Source organism: Curcuma longa, chromosome 16, assembly GCF_044706935.1.
Source record: "Curcuma longa cultivar G26 ecotype Majalengka, Jawa Barat chromosome 16, ITB_CL_G26_1.1, whole genome shotgun sequence".
NCBI lineage: Eukaryota > Viridiplantae > Streptophyta > Magnoliopsida > Zingiberales > Zingiberaceae > Curcuma > Curcuma longa.
Window position 1 is genome coordinate 8,510,807 of NC_133876.1, and position 20,055 is coordinate 8,530,861.

The window sequence follows — 20,055 nt, forward strand, 5'->3', positions numbered from 1 at the left end:
CCTCAACAAAATAAAGAATAAATTTGATATGGTATCATCATTCATGAAAAATAATCTACTTAAGCCCCATAAAATTGTAATAAATAAACTTAAATAAAAAATTAAACTTGTCACAACCTTATTGTTGTATAACAAACAAGCTCGGACGCCATTTAGTTCATCGTGGCTTGGCAAGAGGTGCCATTCAATCAATAAGAAACCAGTAGCTTTTGGAATTGTCTCTTTATATACAAACCCCGTAAGTTTCTTAAATCCATACCACACATTTGTAGGAAACAAGAACAGCAGTAGCCAGCAAAAGTATATGATGTTGAAAAGATTTGGCTCTTATTTCAGCTTGAAATCGATCATATGAAGCCCTACATGATACTAACCATTCCTGTTTGGACTTTGGAGCAACTAAACAATACGGAGATTGCTAGTTTAACCACAAGTCCTTTGTTTCAATTATTTGCAACATGGACTCCTTCAATGGGAGATCACAGTTTTCGCCTTTTCGTTGAAATGTCATGATTAATTTGTCATCTTGATTGGGTTGTGTTGAGGTTCTCCAACGAGGTAAACATGAAATTGCCTGCGAATATAGCTTCCTTGTCTGTCCATTTGGGTCATGTATAGTGAGATCAGGAATCATTGCCAATGAATACATTGCCTAGAGATGAAGTTACTAATTTTGGGTGAGTTGCGATACCTGTCAACAGGAGACAAGTTGATTCCCTGCGGGCGTATCTGGCCATGGCCTAGAATCGAAAAGCATCACAAAGTCATCTCAGTGAGTAGTAGAAAAGTACAGTTCAATATGGGAAAGTTGTCATTGCTGCTCATATCACGTATCATAAGGAAAAACCAAATTAAGAACATGCCTGCACAGCAGCGGTTGCGGCAGCATCATTCGATGTTCTAGAACCATCTTCAGAGAAAACATTTCTAAAATGATAATAGCATCAGACATGGAACTCATCAAAGAGATATTATGCGTGTCAAAATTACCCCTAGAAGACCAAATTGAGTATTAATATACTCCTATTAGTTATTAGTATGTTTCCGGATCCTTTCTGACTATTCAGCTCAATCGAATACAAAAATCATCAATTAAATAATCAAGTGATTTGACAAACAGGGAGTAAACCATGGCTGATAGTTACCATAAAATCCCTTATACTTTTCCAATTTGAGTGGAAACATGTACAAACAAGATTTCAATAGATTACTGAATCATACAAGACTGACTAGCAATTAAATGAATCACCAATTTTGATTTTCAAATTCAAGAAACAATCCTCTATCAAATGTTAATCATAAGGACAAGAAACATATAACCAAACAATCAAAATGCAACTAAAAAGTGCGTCCACATAAGCCTCTTATATGGCAGCATAGACTTATGCAGAGAGGACCAGCCTGCATGGGCTTATGCCAAGTATTATGCGGATTGAACAATCTCTAGCTCGTTAAATTCCAGATCACCAAGTAATGCTGATTTGATTGAATCAGTTTAGCAAATAAATAAGCATATTAAACATATTATTTTTCTTTTCCATGGAATATATCAGTTGGATATCATACATTGTTATGTGTTTAATATGCGAAAATAACAAATTTGATTAAATTTGTTATGTGCTTTTGTATTACATGGATTACTTAGTTTCATTTGAAAAAATATAAGGAATTTGTCTGACTAATTTAATGCCTTATGCAGTGAATCACATACTACTGTTGCCAGCCTTATGTGTAATCGCAGCTAAAATTTTATGACTAACCCACAAATTCTCTCAATTGAGATTATTAGTCTTCTACCTGAGGAGCAAAAATATTAACTAGCAAGTTGCTATGGGATGCTTATGATATTGTCCACTCTATTTAAACTTTCATTTAAGAATTCATAATTTCTTCCCTAGACCATTTTATGACCTACAATACACCACTTCATCTTATAATTAACAAGTCTTTAATCAATGAATTCTTTGTAGTCATTATTACTGGCATAAGCATCAGAATTCATCTGATTTGTAAACTCCACAAGCAAAGGGGTTTATTAATGCAATTCTCTTTCAAAAATTTTAAATCCTCAAATCACTAGACTTAAAACTTGTACATATCTTTCTGCCACTCCAAATTTTTTTCTGTTGGATATCAAGGAGGCAAAACCTAATTAAAGCTTTTGAGCTTTTTCAAATTTAGCCAGGACATATCACTGAACTGAAAACTTGTACATATTTTTCAGCCAATCCAAATTCTTTTTCTGTTAGATATCCAGGAGGCGAAACCCTAATTAAAGCTCTTAAGCTTTTTCAAATTTTGCCAAGACATAAACAATCAGTGAATCCACTTGTGTTGATGCTTGAAGTTGTATCTTCCTGATTCCAATTAACATTCATCTTTAGTTCTTGGGCTTACTATCTTACCTTGTTAAATTTAATTAAGAAAGCATTTTGTCAATATTCCCCTGATAAGAGTAAACATTAATGACCAATAGTTTGCTTTCTGATTTGATGTGGATATTTCACCAGTTCATGCGGATAACAGGGCTCCCACTGGTCCAACATGCAGGAATTTAGTAAACAAATATCTTTGACCCTGTTCCTGGAGTGACTAATAATAACACCACGTTTATCCAATAACAAAGATATATAAGATGTTTAGGTAAATGCTGCCTTTTTATGATAAGTGTCACAAAACTCTCGTCCATCTAAGCCTGATCTTTTCTTTTCTTTTCTTTTTTTAATATACATCTCAATGACAAATCACGCACCATGTTGATGCACAATGAATTATTACTATGAGCAGCGGCCATCTAGAGATGAATAAGAGGAGAATAAGTAGCTAACAGTAGAACAAAAAGAAAAAATAAATGATCCACTTATGGCAACAAAATGCAAAGATTAACATGTTACCTCCATATGGAAGTAGCAAGATCATCTAGTTTAGCATCTGGAACCATTGCAGCATCATATGCAATTAAATTTCCATAAAATATCTTCTCCAGGTCCTTCATCCATTTTGTCAGTAACAAGTTGACCTACATTCGAGAAAAATATATTATCAATCCACAGACAGAAAATTCATGCAAATATTTTGGTAGCATTATCACACTTGGATCACTTTCCTAAAATTGAAATGTATATGTTACTGTTGGTCCTAATTGAAATAGCCAAATTGGCACATAAAATCAAGCATAATCTCTTTTGGCAGCAGCCTATGTTGGTTTTGACATCCCCTATAAGCAAATGCAACTAATTTTTTCAGTGCTATCCTTCATTTTAACCAAGTTGGAAAGATATATACAAGGCATTGTTTTAATAAGGATTTAGTGACTGTTTTTTTTTTTCTTATTTAAATGCTACTTTTAGCATTTCAGGAAGCAGTGATAGAGTTCCACAAGAATAATATAAAGACATAGAGCTCCGCAAGAAGAATATAAAGACGGTAAACAACCTCCTATAAAATCCATATGGCTTCTTAACAACAAATCAGTATTTGTCAGCATAATAAAAGAACAGTAAGAAAGTACCTCCTTATTCACTAATTTAATCTCTAACAAAATTCAGATGGCATTTTTCAGAATACAAGTAAATACACAGCTATTTGTATATTTTTTTCACCTTTTATCTTGTTTGAACTTTTTTTCTGTATGGATTTTGACAGAATCCATTAGATACATATCAAGACATTCTATCGCTCATGATAACAATACAAACATAGAAATGCAAGCTTGAATTAAATGCAATTTTCATTTGACTATATTTTGGTGGGAAATTGTCAAAAAGATATCACTAAATTATCTTGTATTGAGAATAACGAGGACAACTAACCCCAGCCTTGAAAACTCTTAACTCCAGATCATGATTGTAAATCTCATACAAGTATTGCCCAAATTCTGTTCCATCCTTCCCCTCTTCCTTCAAGCGGTGTAAGACGAGCCACATGTGAAGCACAAGTAAGGAAAATGTAGTTTTAAATGTTTTCTCCAAGTGAAAGACTGCATAAATTTTGAAAATATATGTCCAATCAGTTTATCAGAGGTTCAGATCCATATGTAGGTTCCCTATGATAACTATATAGTTTATCTCAGAAGGTGCATTGTCTGACATAGCTGATCACAGAATGAAGGCCAAAGAAGATAAGCGGTTGCTCAACTTCCGAGAAGTAATGGTAACAGGGTAGAAACAATTGGTAGGTTTATGCAGAGTGGGAAGTAAGAAATAAACTCAATCACATTCCATTTCAAGATGGTTACACTAACAGGAGATTACTATGTATACTGAAAATCTGCAATGCTATAACAGAAACTGCATCTCCCATAGAGGTAAAGAAATATTACAATGCTCATATAAAATGATATCTTTCATCGTGGATTAGAAAACACTGTCAAAAGCACAAGGCATGCCACAACTCATCATGTTCAAAAGAAGCATGCGAATATTTACATGAGCATTGAGATGATAATCCTAAGTAATGTCAAGTATAGACAGTGCGAATCTATAATCAAATAAAAAACTCTTCCTTCAAAAATGGCACTTTATTCATTTGACAACCCCGAAATTTACAAATTAAATTGAATACAACACCATTCACCACATGTTTATGATGCATCATGAACAAATCGTGCTGCCAAACACAAACTCTCAACGAATGAAAAGTAAAAATTTTATTGACCCAAAAGATAAATCTATACAACGGATACAGACCAAGTGCTTATAAGACATTAAGTGATCCTACAAAAGGCATTATAAGAATGATATGTAACTTCTAAATCAAATATAGCAAGTTAAAGAAGCTAAAAGGAACATGCATGCAACTGTTTGCAATAGATTATCTGTTTGACAATATTCATTTAGTCAAAACAAAATAGCATGTAGAAAAACAAATGAAGATGAAGGCGGCACACCATCATAAATAGCAGACTTGTCAACTTGAGATGTGATTCGTCGATAAACTCTGTTTGCTCCTCTGATGGATTCGCTCTGTTTGCTATAGAACAACAGCAGCTTCAGTATTATATGCTTGATGCCTTCAAATGAAGGTTCTTCTGCTCTCAATGGAGAGTTGGGAGGTAAAGACAATGAGCATGGCCTAGACCAGAACAGAGAATTAAGTCTAACCTGTTAAAACAAGTTAGCATTCAGGATCTAGATGATATTATTGTCACAGAAAAGAAAGAAATTCGAAGTTTACATTCAATGATGCACAATAAGAGTAAAAGACTAAACTTAGCCAGATCCACGCAGATTTTTGTAAACTAAAGTACAATTTTAGCATTAACTCTTAAAATTAAGTGAGCACTTCAACAGAAGCAGAAATTAGGGAGTTGTATTTAAAGCCCAAGTCAGTGAGAGAACAGCTTAAGTTTGTGGTACTAAGTCATCCAAAACAACAACCCTGAAGAGATTTGTAACTATGCATTAACGAAATAAGTAGGACTGGGCAGTGTTCCAGTGTTATGGCTTTGGAACTGAATATAGACCTCTTAGCAAGCTACAAAAGTCAAAATAAACCATGTTTTTTGGAACATTTCTTGAACATAATGATTACAAATTATCAGTCCAATGTAAAGAAGGAATCTCAAGTATTGAAACCTCCATTTTTAAGTTGGAGAAACTAGAAATGGATTTTCATTCCTTATAATCCTTTAAAGTAATATCTTTAGGATCTAGTTAAGGTGTGTACAGTGGCTAAGGGTAAGTTGTCAGCATAGGTTGATTGAATCCAGAAATCCAAACGTATAAGGTGATTATCAAGTACTAAAAGCTCGTAAACAAGTTTTATTTATTTCAGCACCTAAAGGACGAATTTATAGGATCGACAACGCTCTTACATCTTATTTCTTCCTTTTCTCCCCTAATCTACTGTCTTCCCTGAACTTGTTCGTATTTGAACACCTTAGTAGAAACTAAGAAACAGAAAAAAGCACATAGCGACCCCATTTTAGACAGACACAGACCAGAAGCAGATAGCAAAAAATTGGGACTTCCGCGTCTACGATTACCTCTTGCTCGTCGAAAAGGCGGTTTGGGGGTGAAGAAGAGGTTGGAATTGCAGCAGTCGGAGCGGCGCCACCGGGGCCTCCGGTGGGGGTGATAGCCGTGGAGCAGCTCCGATGGAAGCGGCGAGCAACCGGAGAAGCTCCACCTACTCGAGCGTCAGTGGCGAGTTGGGAAGCAGCTCTTCCCCATCTCGACAAGAACCTCGCCATGATGCGACAGAAAGTTAGAGGGATTTCAAAATAAATAGGGATCGCAGCAGCAAGCCTTTGCAAAATTTTCACGGCGATGGGACTTCCACAACCGTTGGATCGTGGTAATTATTGAAGGATAAAGTTTCATTTTTCCTTGTACAACCGTTGGATCGTGATAAATTTACCATTAACATTTTCTTTATTGTATCGTTTGCTATGATTTACTATAAATGTTTTAGCTTTTACATTTACATTTTTGAAGGATAATTAGTTTCTTTATATATGATTATGAAATCAATTTTACTCTTGTACTATCTTTTAAGAATAAAAGATAATTTAAGAGTTGTTTAATACATATTTCACCACTATATTAAAAAATTAAGATATATGGACTAATGCTTCAAATTTATCTCGTAGATGAATCCACCCCGGGACTAAGTTGAGCTGTAAAAAAAAAGTTATTAGAGTGAGAATAAAATGACAACTAACTCAAATATTTTAATCATTTTTAAAAATACCCTCTATACTTTAATTATTATTTCTCAAGCCCAAAATTTGATGAGAGCATCCTTTATTTATTTTTACAAATATTTTTAAAAACAATATTAAAATAGTATCAAATAGTTGCTATAATATAAATAAAATATCTTTAACTTAATTAAAATTACTACATATAAAATATTTTTATCAATTTAATTAAAATTATTCAAAATTTAATTAAAATCACTTATTGTAACATAGCTATGGACATAATTGCTATAAAATATAATAAATTAATCACTATAAGTTGTGCGTTAATTATATATGCATTGACATACAAGTATTTTGAAAATAAAAAATAAGATAAAATGTCATCCTAATAGTTTTTTTTAAAAAAAACCACATTTATAATCCTGATTCCTTTATCTCACAATTTTAGGTGTTAAATATCATTGTAGAGAGATATTATAATACACTTTCAGTTGAACGCGTTTAATTAAAAATGGGATAAGCCAGCTAGAAAGCTAGCACACCCCAGATGTATTATTTTAAAAGTAAGATTATTATTAAAAATAGTAAAATTATTATTTTAAAAATAAGATTATTATTTAAAATAATAATAATATTTTTAATATTTTAAAATATTTTTAAAATATATTTATTTAATATGATATAATTTTAATTGATCAAATGCTTCTTTTTAATGAGATAAGTGTTATAATGAAAGTGGATTGTTTATCTCAAATGCTGTTCAAATCTCATTACAAGTATTTTTTTAGTGGATGAAAAATTTAAGAAATTGACGGTTGGACAAAGAGCCTTGTAGTTTTAAAAGGGAATTTTAGAGGGAAAAAAAAACAAATAGACCTAAACTGTGAAAATAAGTGCACACACTGCATCAAATAGATACTACCCTAAACTAATCTTTATACAATACTACTGTCATGATATCTAATCAAAAGTAAGGTTGAGCATTCGGTTAAAACAGAACTAAATTTCTCAGGGTTTCCATGGTGTAGGTGGCGGTGGAGGATCGGGAAACATGGGCGGAACTGATGAAAACATAGTGTTCTTGTCGACTCCAGTAGTTCTCTCCCCGGACAAGGCCACCAGAGCAGCAACCAATCCAGCATTGCCTGCGAGCGTTGGCTCCGTGTAGTTGCGCTCAGACCGAACGTCTTCGAACCCGTCGTGCTCATCAGGTCCCGCGACCATTGCACCGATGATCGTGTTCGGATTTGCCTTCCTGGAGTCCCTCCATTTCCGCCCTCCTTTGCAGTCGTACCGTTCCCGGCGGTTCTTCGGAATCGATGCTCCTCTGTGATGAACATGCTTAGGATACTGGGAGCCAAATCCTACGACATAGCTCGTGCGGTGTGGATTTCTACCCAGAATGTAATCGATCTGGAAATTAAAGCAAACGTAGAGGAACTGCACTTCAGTTTTATCTCCGATAGCAGAAGCTAAATGCGTCGTCGAACACGCGAACCTGAGCGCGAGCAAAGTCGCGTAAGGCGCCGGCAGGGTAGAAGTCAGGGCCGCAATACCATCCTGGAGCATCAACTGCTTTGAGATAGTCACCGTAAAGTGTTGCGAGAAATGCTGCGTTGACTACGTGCTGAAGGGGCGATGGATTTCCATGATTTAGTTGGATCAAACCGCCTGTATGATAAACACGATCTTGAGAATTGAATTCTAGGAGGAAATTAAAGAAAAAGGTGAATTCGATCTCAAATCTCTGACCTTTTGTGCGATTGAAGGATTTGAAAACCGGTAGATACGAGCACATGATGTTGCCAGTTTGTTTATGAAAAGTTCTCAGTATTTCTTCATACGGGTAACCTGGGCTCAGGAACAGCCTCAATCTACTAAGTAGCACCTATATGTGGAGATAAAAACGACCAGATATTCATTACAATTTTGTTCTAAGATCAATCTACAACCATTCAATAGAATTGTGACTCACTTGAGCACCAGGAAGCTTGTTGTCCCAGTTCAGAACTCCATACTGAGGACCGCCCCGGAATGCCCCAGCTTGTTGAGCCAGTTTGGGATCAGTTGACACCGAAAGGCACGACGTATTGCCCGTCGCAAGGTACATCCATGCTCCGCCCCAAATAAGTTCATCGAAATTACTGGTTGAATTGTAGGAGCTTGCATCCCGTTGTCCAGTACTGTATATGTTCTTATGTCTGATGTCTTTGGATGCAAACTTCCAAAGAGTAGAGGCGCCATGGACGAGCTTCTGGGAGTAGGGGCTGTCATCCTTGAAGACGATGGAGGCGGCAGCCAAAGCAGCCGCCGTCTCTGCCATGAGATCGGAGCACCTATCGCGACAGATAGCGACCGGCCGCGGGTAGTCAATGTCCTCTGGCCTCATCCAACAGTAGTGGTCATCCTTGAACCTTGCCCAACCTGCAAAAACTTGCAGATTTTCAGTAACCCATTTAAGGTTCATTCATCCAAATTTGTTTTGCTTTCCTTTACCTCTGCCACAATGTTATCGGTTGTGTCCGCTGAAGAATTAAAGGTTTTGAGCAGGTAATCGACGCCCCACCTTATAATCTCCTTGACATGGTGGAGCTCTCCGGCGGCCTCGTACTTGGCACTGTATTCGATGACGCTCCAACTGAGCATGGTCATGGCGAAGGAAGCGGGGAAGGTGAACTTGATGGCGTCGCCGGCGTCGTAGAATCCCCCGACGAGACTCTTCCTGTATGATTGGTCGGAGAGGCCATCCCTCATCCCGGAGTTCCCCCTCCAGGATACATTGTTGTGTTTGGGAATCGGTCCCGCTGAAGAAGAAATTGCGGGAAAAAAGAGAAAGTTTTCGCCGTCAAACCCCGAGGAAAAAAAAAAGTTGTGAAGAGAACAATGAAGACTCACATCGCTGGGCGTTGAAGAACATAAGGGCCTTGTGGAGGGCCAGCGTGTAGTTATCCGGCGGCGGCACAGGGCGGAGGTGCCGGGGGACAGTCTTGACGACGACGGCACTGAGTCCGGCGAGCGCGGCGGCTACGACAACTGCGCCGACGGTCCATAGGACGAGCTTGTGGCTAACCAGGACGCAACCGAGGTCGACGTACTTCCTCTTCTTCCCGTGGCTCCCCGGCGCCGCGAGGAGCCAACTCTTCTGGGTCTCGTCCAGCTGCCTCGACGTCATCGACAGAGCCCCGCGGTCGAAATCGAGGTTCCGGCTGCGGTCGTCGTCGGTGGCGGAGTCAGTGTGCAACTTCAGAGGCCCGCCCCAGGGGTTGCGAACGTACATGCTCATCCTTCCGGTCCGGCGGCGCCTCGCCCAAGACGGGACCTTTCTCTGCTCTCTCCACCACTCCTTGCCTGCAACAACAGCGAGACCGCCAAAATCCGAGTTTGAAAGCACGGGACGAAGAGGGGAAGAGGAAAAACAACGAAAGGTGAGGCCTTTATGCAGGTTTTGCCATCGATTTACCAGTCGGCCAGCTGGAACAGTAACCTTGAAACTCGAGAGACTGAAACAGAGACAAACTAAAGGAATTCGAGGAATGGGAAAATAACGCTCACTTTTTTCGAAAACATGAAAAGGAGGGCAACGCCATTTTTTTATGAAATTTATTTTTTTAAAAACACCTTATTTTATGAATAATTTTGATCTCGTGTACACAAAGTTTCGATTATTATTATATATATATTTTAGTTTTATGAAATAAAACTATTAACGACAACGTACTTAACGGCCTCCACGTCACCTGTAACTGTCAACCTCAATTTCTACCTCAGGATGCAAACGTCCAACTCACCGATCTCCCCGCCAAGGTCGCCGGCCAGCACCGCCTGCTCCTCCTCCTCTCGTGCAGATTTAGCCGGACGACGTACGTGTGAAGCAACGCAATCTTTCCCACCGGTGTTCGCGCTCCACACTACTCTCTTCGCGCTATAAAAGAACACCCTCTTCGTCTTCTTCTCCTCCTCTCTCTCCTCTCCTTAATTCTTACTACAGAGGTCCTTCGATGGCCTATTCGATGTCGCCGGCGACGCTGTTGATTCTGTTGCTGAGTCTCCTGCTCGGCGTCGTTCGCCCCGAGGACCCTTACCTCTACTTCAACTGGAACGTCTCCTATGGCACCATCGCTCCCCTCGGCGTCCCCCAGCAGGCCATCCTCATCAACGGCGAGTTCCCCGGCCCCAACATCAACTCCACCACCAACAATAACGTAATCGTCAGCGTCTTCAACAACCTCGACGAGCCCCTCCTCTTCACTTGGTCCGTTTCCACGTCTCTGTTTTCTTTTTTTTCCCGGCGATCGAGCTCGCTGTGTTTCTTAATTGCCCCGTTCTTGATCATGAACAGGAATGGGATTCAGAACCGGAAGATGTCGTGGCAGGACGGCACGGCTGGGACCAACTGCCCGATCCTTCCGGGAAAAAACTTCACGTACCATTTCCAGGTGAAGGACCAGATCGGTAGCTTCCTCTATTTCCCCTCGCTCGGGATGCAGAAGGCGGCCGGCGCCTTCGGCGGCCTCCGCGTGAACAGCCGCCTCCTCATCCCGGTGCCCTTCGATGACCCCGCCGACGACTACACCGTCCTCATCGGCGACTGGTACACCAAGAGCCACAAGATCCTGGAGAAGACGCTCGACGCAGGGAACTCCATCGGCCGCCCCGCCGGCGTCCTCATCAACGGCCACTCGGGCAAGGACGCCTCAGGCAACGACGAGCCGCCACTCTTCTTTATGGAGGCCGGCAAGACCTACCGCTACCGCATCTGCAACGTCGGATTGAAGGTGACATTAAATTTCCGGATCCAATCACACTCGATGCTGCTGGTGGAGATGGACGGATCCCACACGGTGCAGAACAGCTACGATGCCCTCGACATCCACGTCGGCCAGTGCCTCTCCGTCCTGGTCACCGCCGACCAAACTCCCGGCGACTACTACATGGCGGCCTCCTCGAGGTTCACCAAGTACAGCATCTCCGCCACCGGGATCATCCGCTACAACGGCTCTAACACCCCGCCGTCGAAGGACGTCCCTCCTGCGCCGGAAGGTTGGGCGTGGTCGTTCAACCAGTGGCGGTCCTTCCGGTGGAACCTCACCGCCAGCGCCGCCCGCCCCAACCCGCAGGGCTCCTACCACTACGGCGGCATCAACATCACCCGCACCATAAAGCTAGTCAGCTCCACCGGGAAGGTCGACGGGAAGAGGCGGTACGCGCTCAACGCGGTGTCGCACGAGGACACCACCACGCCGCTCAAGCTCGCCGAGTACTTCGGCATCGCCAGCAAGGTGTTCCAGTACGACATCATCGGCGACGAGCCGCCGCAGGATACCGCCACCATCAAGATCGCGCCTAACGTATTGAACATGACGTTCCGGACGTTCGTGGAGGTGGTGTTCGAGAACCCGGAGAGGACGACGCAGGCGTACCACATCGACGGCTACGCCTTCTTCCCCGTCGGGATGGGGCACGGGAAGTGGACGCCGGAGAGCAGGAGGCTGTACAACAACCTGGACGCGGTGAGTAGGCACACGATACAGGTGTACCAGAGATCGTGGTCGGCGGTCCTGATGACGTTCGACAACGCCGGGATGTGGAACCTGAGGTCGGAGCTGTGGGAGCGGCGGTACCTCGGGCAGCAGCTCTACTTCACAATCCAGTCTCCGGCGCGGTCGCTGAGAGACGAGAACAACATCCCGGACAACGCGCTGCTATGCGGCGACGTCGTCGGCCTGCCGAAGCCGCCACCCTACGTCTAACGGTTCCGACGAGGCTTAATTAAGTAGTGTTTAATCGATAAGAAAATTAATTAACTAATAGGGCGACATGAGGGTGATTTTATTATTTTGCGAATGTTTTTTTATCTATTTATTATTTTTCTCAAATGTCTTGATTATATATATATATATAAGTTTTATTCAATTAAATTGCAGCAATTGATATGTGTGAGAATGACCCGTGGAATTGCATAACTTTTTTTCTGAAGAGAAAATATCCAATCGGCCCAATTCAAAGCCCAATCATTTTCTTAGTAGTTTGTCATTTTATATGGATTAATGTGATTCACAACTAGTATCATATTTGCTCCAATGAGACAATGAATCAATTTTCGACTGACGCATACTCTCAAAAAAAAAAAAAACTCTCACCCTTTAGTCATTTGGTGGTCGGTTATAAGTTAATCTCATGATTTACCTTCCTTCACATAATCTAGAGACGGATTGTGAAAGATGCTTGAGGTGAGCGTAATTACTTTTTGCTACTAATTCTGAATTGTATTATTTCTCAAAAAAATATATAAAATCAATTGTATTATTTTTTTAAAATATCATCAATATCTCCTACAAATTTACTATCACAATAATATGTCAACTTATAATTGCTAAAGGATAAATAAATAAAGTCATAATCGAGAGTATCTTTAATATAACAAAGTATTCTCTTAGTTGTTAACCCATAAAGACTCAGTTAAATTATTCATAAATTGACTCACAACTTCAACTGCAAATAAAATATCGAATCTTGTACAAGTCAACTATCTTAATTAAACTTCCAAAAAGACTTCTGAATGTAGTTGTATCAATCTTCTCTTCTCCTTTCTTCATTTTGGATAGTTGTGTTCTAAATAATTGGATAGTTGTGTTCTAAATTGGGTACTAATTGATTTACAATCAAGCATATTAAATTTTTTGAGAACCTCTTTTGCATTATTTCTTGTAAAAATGGGATCATCCACGTAAATGAAAACAAGTAAGAAATCCTGACCTCTTCTTTCACATAAAATGCATACTCAAGGGTCCATCTTAAAAATTTATTTTCTTACAAATACTCATTAAGTCAATTGTTCCAAGTTCTCAACGCCTGTTTAAGCCCGTAAAGTGCATTCTTTAGGTTCAACACTTTATCTTCATACCCTTTAATCACATATTCAATAGGTTGATCAATGTAAACATCTCCATTAAGATAACCATTAAGAAAGATATATTTAACATCCAACTAGTAAATCTTCTAATGATTTTGGACAGCAAGAGATATTAGCAAGCAAACTGTCTCCAATCGAGTTACAGGAGCAAATATTTCATCATAATCAATGTTTTACTTATTATTGTAGCTTTTAGCGATAAATCATGTTTTATACTTTTCTACTTCTCCATTAACATTCCTCTTTGTCTTGTACATCCATTTGACTCCAATAATCTTATAGTATTTTGAAAAAAATACTAACTCTTTCATTACTGGCCTGAATTGTTTAATCCATGACTCATCGCCATTTCTCATTGTATTTTATTTCTTCAAAGCTCAAAGGTTCAATATCTGTAAGTAAATAAAACAAATTTATTTCATCAATAGTATGAGTCGCATTGTAGATATCCTTAAGACTTTGATATTTTAGAGTCTTGTCTCCTGGAGATGACCCTAGTATGATTGATAACTCGAGTGAATGTGGAGTCGCTGGTGGAATAGATTCCACTTGGGCTTCTTATTCCTTGTCTAAGGAAGGAAGGAAATCATAAGACTCTTCTTCTTTGGCGCTTCAATCCCATGATGCATCTTCATTAAACTGTACATCTATGCTAATCAAAACTCTTCCTCGTATGTTGTACAATGTGTATCTCTTGAAATTTGTATCATATCAAATGAAAATAAATTTATGATTATGATCATCTAACTTGGATCTTTCTTATTCAGAAACATGAGCAAATGAAATGGATTCAAATACTTGTAAATGTTATAGTTAATTTCCACCCGCTCCATGCTTCTTGAGGTTTTACATCTTTCAAGCACTTTGTTGAAGAATGATTTGAAAGATACATAATACATGCCACAACTTCAATCCAAAATTCCTTAGGTGTTTAAACTTTAACATACTCCTAGTCATATTAAATATTATTTTGTTCTTTCTTTCAATATAATAACTACGTTTTGTTGGAGTGATCTAGGAACTATCAAAGCACGACATATCCCATGCAACTCACAAAAATTGTTAAATTCATTTGATGTAAATTTATCACATCTATCAGTTCTTAATATTTGAATTTGATATTTATTTTTTTCAACAAGAGCTTTGAACTTTGTGAATGCGTCAAATACCTCAGATTTTTATTTCAAAAAAAAATAAACTCATATATGAGCACAAAGCAATAGCTTTTATCGAGATTCAGGCTTGATAGGACCACAAATATCAACATGGATAAGTTAGAGTGGTTTGGTTGCTCCCGAAATGGATTGCTGGGGAAAACTCTTTCTTGGACGTTTGCAAAATAAGCATGTTTCACATAATTGATAGAGGTGATCAATCTTCGAAATACCTTTCACTGTCTTATGATCTCCTAAAGCTTTGAATCCACTAAAATTCAAATGGTCAAATCTCATATGTCAAATCCATGATGGATCTTGGATACAAGTCTTCAAACATATATGTTCGTAATTCTTCAAGTCCAAAAGAACATTATATTCTTAGTCATAGACACTTTAGCAACAAGATTAGAATCTTGATCACATAGCTAAAGTATATAATCTTTCATATGCTTGTAGTTTCTTTCCAAAAGTTGACCAATGCTCAAAATATTGCTAGTCAATTTTGGAACATAATAAACATCATAAAGAATTTTATAATCACTATTTTTGTTTCAAGAAAATATCCCAAAAGAATAATTATGTTACATTAACAACATCTGTAGTCTTCTTGCAAGGAATAAAATGAAATATCTTAAAAAATCTATCAACGACAACAAAGATGAAATTACTACCTCGCTAGGTACATGGTAAATCCAATATAAAATTCATGCTAATATCAACCTAAGGCTACGAAGGGATCGAAAAGACATGTACAATCTTACATTAGTAGTAGCCCTCTTAGAGACTTGATAATTTTGCACCATTGCATATACTTCTCGACTTCTCGTCATAAAGTAGGTCAAAAGTAGGAAGTCTAAACCAAGCACAATGTTCTATCCCTACCAATGTGCCTCTCACAGTGCAATTCCTTGATTATATGCAAGCGAAGACTACAATCTGGAATGCATAACTGATTATTTTTAAATAGAAACTTATCATGCAGTAAAAATTTTATTTTCTTCCTAGCCTGTACATCTTGTAGTATCATAGAAAAATAAGGATCAGTAGTAAGCAAATCAAGAAAAGAGTCAAACCTAGACACTCTAACATGTATTGTCACCAGTAGGCTTCTCCTGCAACTCAAACTTGATTAGTGTTGGATATTGGGGTCTTAACGGACCAATACAATTTTATAAAAAAAATCAAAATGTCATCAATTGATGAAAGTTGTAATTGACTTCAAAATCGAAATCTATGTTTCACGCAGATAGATCTAGAATATTAATTTGCTTAAAACCGATTAAGGATGAATGAGAATTTAATTATTCAAAGTTAGCCCAGAATAATATTAATTGTTAATTAATGTTATATAAGGAAGTGCATGGGGAATACTCTCACATCGGAGAATTTCAATGGGCTTGCCTTCCTTATTAATGTTGTTGTGTTAATGGAGTTAACACAAAAAGCTCATGTGATCTCTTCTCACGGGCGAGCAGGTGTGCTCACCTATGAGCCCACGGCCTGCCATGCGCGCACGTGCACACATGCGCAATGGGCGCTTTGTCGTCGCGAGGAGCATTAAGGAGCTTAAATTTATGCTCCAGCGGACATGCCGTGGCACTCGGGTGACGTGGTAGTGCCTATGTAACATCCACGCGGGCAAGGAGAGATGACTGGGCGAACGGATGACAACCGTTGATCAAAGAGGTGTGATGGATCGCATGTGATGTGATCTGGAGCGTTGGATCACGAAGAGTCATGATCTGACCGCTTGGGATGAGACTTGATCTGAAGCGTCAGATCGAATGGATCCAGATTCGACGGCTGATGACCAGAGGGGAGATCTGAGGGTCACAACCCTTCAGATCTGATGGATGAGATATCTAAGAAAGCTATGTGAAGCGTTACAACCCTCCAGATCGGACGGCCCAGATCGATCCTGTCCAAAGGTCACATCCACTCATCCAAAGGGTATTCAACCACTTCACTTAGTATAAATAGATCCCTCCAGATGCTGGAAACTTTATCGATCAATCATCGAATTCATCGATTTTATTCTTCCTTTGTGCATTCATCTTATCTTGTGCATTCGGAGTCCAAAAAGCCTACGAGAAGGTTCGCTGATCTCGAAATTTGAAGTTGTTGTATCTTGGGAACGAATTACTACTATCCGTAAGCACCGTAGCGGAGTAATATCGTTTACGGAGATAGTGTTGAACACTAGCCTCGATGATCCGTATCAGTTTGCATCCTCTCCGGAAGCTACCGGAACCAACAATTAGCAACCCCTACTTTATGTCTAATCACATAAGTAAACTGCTCCAAATAAAGCAACTCATCTTGCATAACAAGATGACACCTTGTTTTGCTGGTGTAGATGTCTCAACAAATCATGATTCGTGTACAAAATAAATTCTCTGTGGAACGAATAGTGATGTCAATACTTCACAACTTGCACGACGACATAAAACTCAACATCATAAGTGTTATAATTAAGTTTTGCTCGAGATAATTTTTCACTGAAAAATATCACAGGTGTGTTATTCTATGTATTGTGTCAATACCAACTTAAGATACATCTATGTGTAACTCAAAAGGTTGTAAGAAATTTGAGAGTATTAAGATTGGCATAGTTGTAAGTCGTTCTTTAATTAATTGGAAAGCTGACTCTACCCCATCAGTCCTCTTAAACCTGTTACCATTCATACAACCTATTTATAGTCGTCAATTTGGGTTAGACTCGTCGGATTGGCCCGCCCCGCCAAGTAATTTAGGCGGATTGGGTTGAAATGTTATGAACCCATTTTAAGATGGGCTCAGATGGGTTGGCCCGCCTAGGCCTGCGACTCATGTGGCTTGGCCCGCGATGGGCTTGGGTTGGCCCACGGGTTAAGAAAGTTTATTTATTTATTCTAAATTTTAAAATTAAAGTAGAAAACTCAATGAAAAATTAGTGGGTTTGATCCATTTAAATTAAAATTCAAACTTAAAAATTATAATTTAAAATTAAAATTTTTAACTTATTCAATTTAAATTATAATTCAAATTTAAAATTTTTAATATTTTTAATATATTTTTTTAACAGGCCCATGGGTTGGCCCGCCTAATCTGCGGCTTGCCTTGAGTTGGATTGGATTGGAGATTTCTTAACCCGCTAAGTTGGTGGGTCGGCCCGTCCCGCCCTGCTATATAATGGGTTTGTCATGGATTGGCCCGCCCCGCTATGGATTGGTTCGTTTGACAGTTCTAAACCTGTTATAGGAGTTATGATGTTGCTGAAAGAAGTAATGAAGTGCCTGTAAAATGAAGTTAGACTATAAAAACTCCTTGCTTTCTATTAACGTTGTCAGTGTAGGCCAATCTTTCACTATTTGTACCTTAATTGCGTCAACCTCCAAACCCGCTCCTAAAATCACATATCCCAAAAACACCTTGAGTCCATAAACACACTTCTTCATTGCAACATAAAATTTTCCCCTACGCAATACACTAAAAACCTCCCTCACATGTTGAAGATGTTGTTCAGAGGTCACACTATATATCATAATAATATCAAAATATACCATAATAAATTTACTAATAAATGTCTGCAATAACTAATTCATCACACGCATAAAAGTACTGGAGTATTGGACAAACCAAAAAGACATCACTAGTCACTCATACAACCCCTCCGTAGTCTTAAAATATATTTTCCATTTATCCTTAGGCCTAATACGAATTTGATAATACCCACTCTTCAAATCCAATTTAGTAAACACAGTTGATCCACTAATTTGATCAAATAAATCATCTAGACAAGGAATGAGAAAGCGATACATGACAGTGATTTTATTGATGATATTGCTGCCTACACACATACATCAAGAATCATCCTTCTTTGGTATCAAAAGAGTTGATACAACACATGGACTCATCATGCTCTCCTTTATATGACCTTTAACCAATAATTCTTCAACTTGTTGTTGTAACTCCTCATGCTCACGCGGGTTCATCCTGTAATGTGATATATTCGGCAGTGTCGCTCCCGACTCTAGATCAATATGATGCTAAATATCACATGACAAAGGCAATTCGCTTGATAACTCTTCAAGGAAAATATCACTAAAGTTTGTAATTAATGGAGTCAATAAATCTAGAATCGTGTGGGATTCATCCACCTCCTTTCCCATCAACATATACTCCCTTTTGCCTCCACAATACCTCGTCAAACTAAGACAGAGATAATAAGGCTGAAACTTCACCTACAGGTTTAGGTTATTCCATTGCCTGTCTGTAAGGTAGTAGTACAATTTTAACTTCTTCAAACATGAAACTATAAGTATTGACTTGCCCATCATGATGCACACTTCTATTATACTGCCAAGGTTTGTCTAACAATAGGTGACAAGAATCCATATAACTACTATATCACACCAAACAACGTCTTTATATTTTAGAAAAATAGAAAATGAAATAATAGCTCTCTTACACACTGATACCTCACCACCCTTCTTAAGTCATGCCAATTTGTAAGGCTTTGGATGAATTTCAGTTTGAATATTTAATTTTTGCATTGCTTTAATTGACATAATATTTTTACAACTTCCATCATCAATTATAAAATGACATACCTTGTCTAGGACGATACATGTCGACTAAGAAATATTACTCCATAATCAATCATCATCCACTACTAATTTTGGTGTCAAACAGGAACGCCAAACCACCAATGTCATCCTAACATCCCCTTCTAACAGTATTTCATTTATAGTCTTCTCATCATACACCGGGTTTCCTTTGAATACTACTACGCCTTCTTCACAATCATCATTCTCCACAAAATAACATTTTCTTTCCTGTAGCCTTTTTACACTCTAATTATCTGTGCCTAATTTCTCCACAATTGAAACACTTATACCGCCACTGCTTCTTCTATGAAATTGATCGACACCTTTATTCACTTCTACACTATTACTACTACCAACAACAGCCACCCCACTAGGCCCTCCACTCATCATGTTTGTAAGAAAAGAAATCCACTACCATGATGTGTATGTTTTTTCACAATCAACGCTCTCTGGTGTGCAACAGACACAGATTCAACATATTCACGGTATCCTAAATTTGATATTTCAAACCCCCTATATATTGCGCCATCAATTGGTCTTTAATTTCTTACATTTCATTCATGACAATTAATTGAAAAAATCAACAGTATATTCATTCATTGATCGAGTGTCTTGCTTCAAATTTTGCAATCTTTGATACATTAATCCTTGAAAATTATACGACAAAAAGGTTGTCTGCATGTATTTTTTCATCTTCTCCTAAGCGGTAATTTTTGTCTTACCCAACCTATTTCGAGTCAATTTCAATTT

General features: G+C 38.6%; 3 protein-coding genes across 3 annotated transcripts; 1 reads left to right on the forward strand and 2 right to left on the reverse strand.

Moving 5' to 3' along the window:
- Window positions 1-167: 167 nt before the first annotated feature.
- Window positions 168-6,193, reverse strand: LOC141847274 (CBP3-like protein). Its single transcript, XM_074735278.1, has 7 exons — window positions 5,987-6,193; window positions 4,889-5,102; window positions 3,813-3,979; window positions 2,895-3,019; window positions 864-927; window positions 692-740; window positions 168-595 (listed from the first exon to the last, which is right to left on the reverse strand). Exons 1-7 carry the CDS (start codon window positions 6,191-6,193, stop codon window positions 522-524), a joined length of 900 nt encoding a protein of 299 aa, XP_074591379.1. The 3' UTR covers window positions 168-521.
- A 1,461-nt stretch (window positions 6,194-7,654) lies between these two features.
- Window positions 7,655-9,923, reverse strand: LOC141847486 (endoglucanase 9-like). The gene is made up of 6 exons (XM_074735542.1): window positions 9,542-9,923; window positions 9,133-9,450; window positions 8,622-9,079; window positions 8,399-8,534; window positions 8,145-8,317; window positions 7,655-8,059 (listed from the first exon to the last, which is right to left on the reverse strand). The coding sequence occupies exons 1-6, from the start codon at window positions 9,921-9,923 to the stop codon at window positions 7,655-7,657; spliced, it is 1,872 nt and encodes a 623-aa protein (XP_074591643.1).
- Window positions 9,924-10,644: 721 nt separating this feature from the next.
- LOC141847273 (L-ascorbate oxidase homolog) lies at window positions 10,645-12,396 on the forward strand. Its single transcript, XM_074735277.1, has 2 exons — window positions 10,645-10,898; window positions 10,986-12,396. The coding sequence occupies exons 1-2, from the start codon at window positions 10,645-10,647 to the stop codon at window positions 12,394-12,396; spliced, it is 1,665 nt and encodes a 554-aa protein (XP_074591378.1).
- The last annotated feature ends 7,659 nt before the right edge of the window (window positions 12,397-20,055 follow it).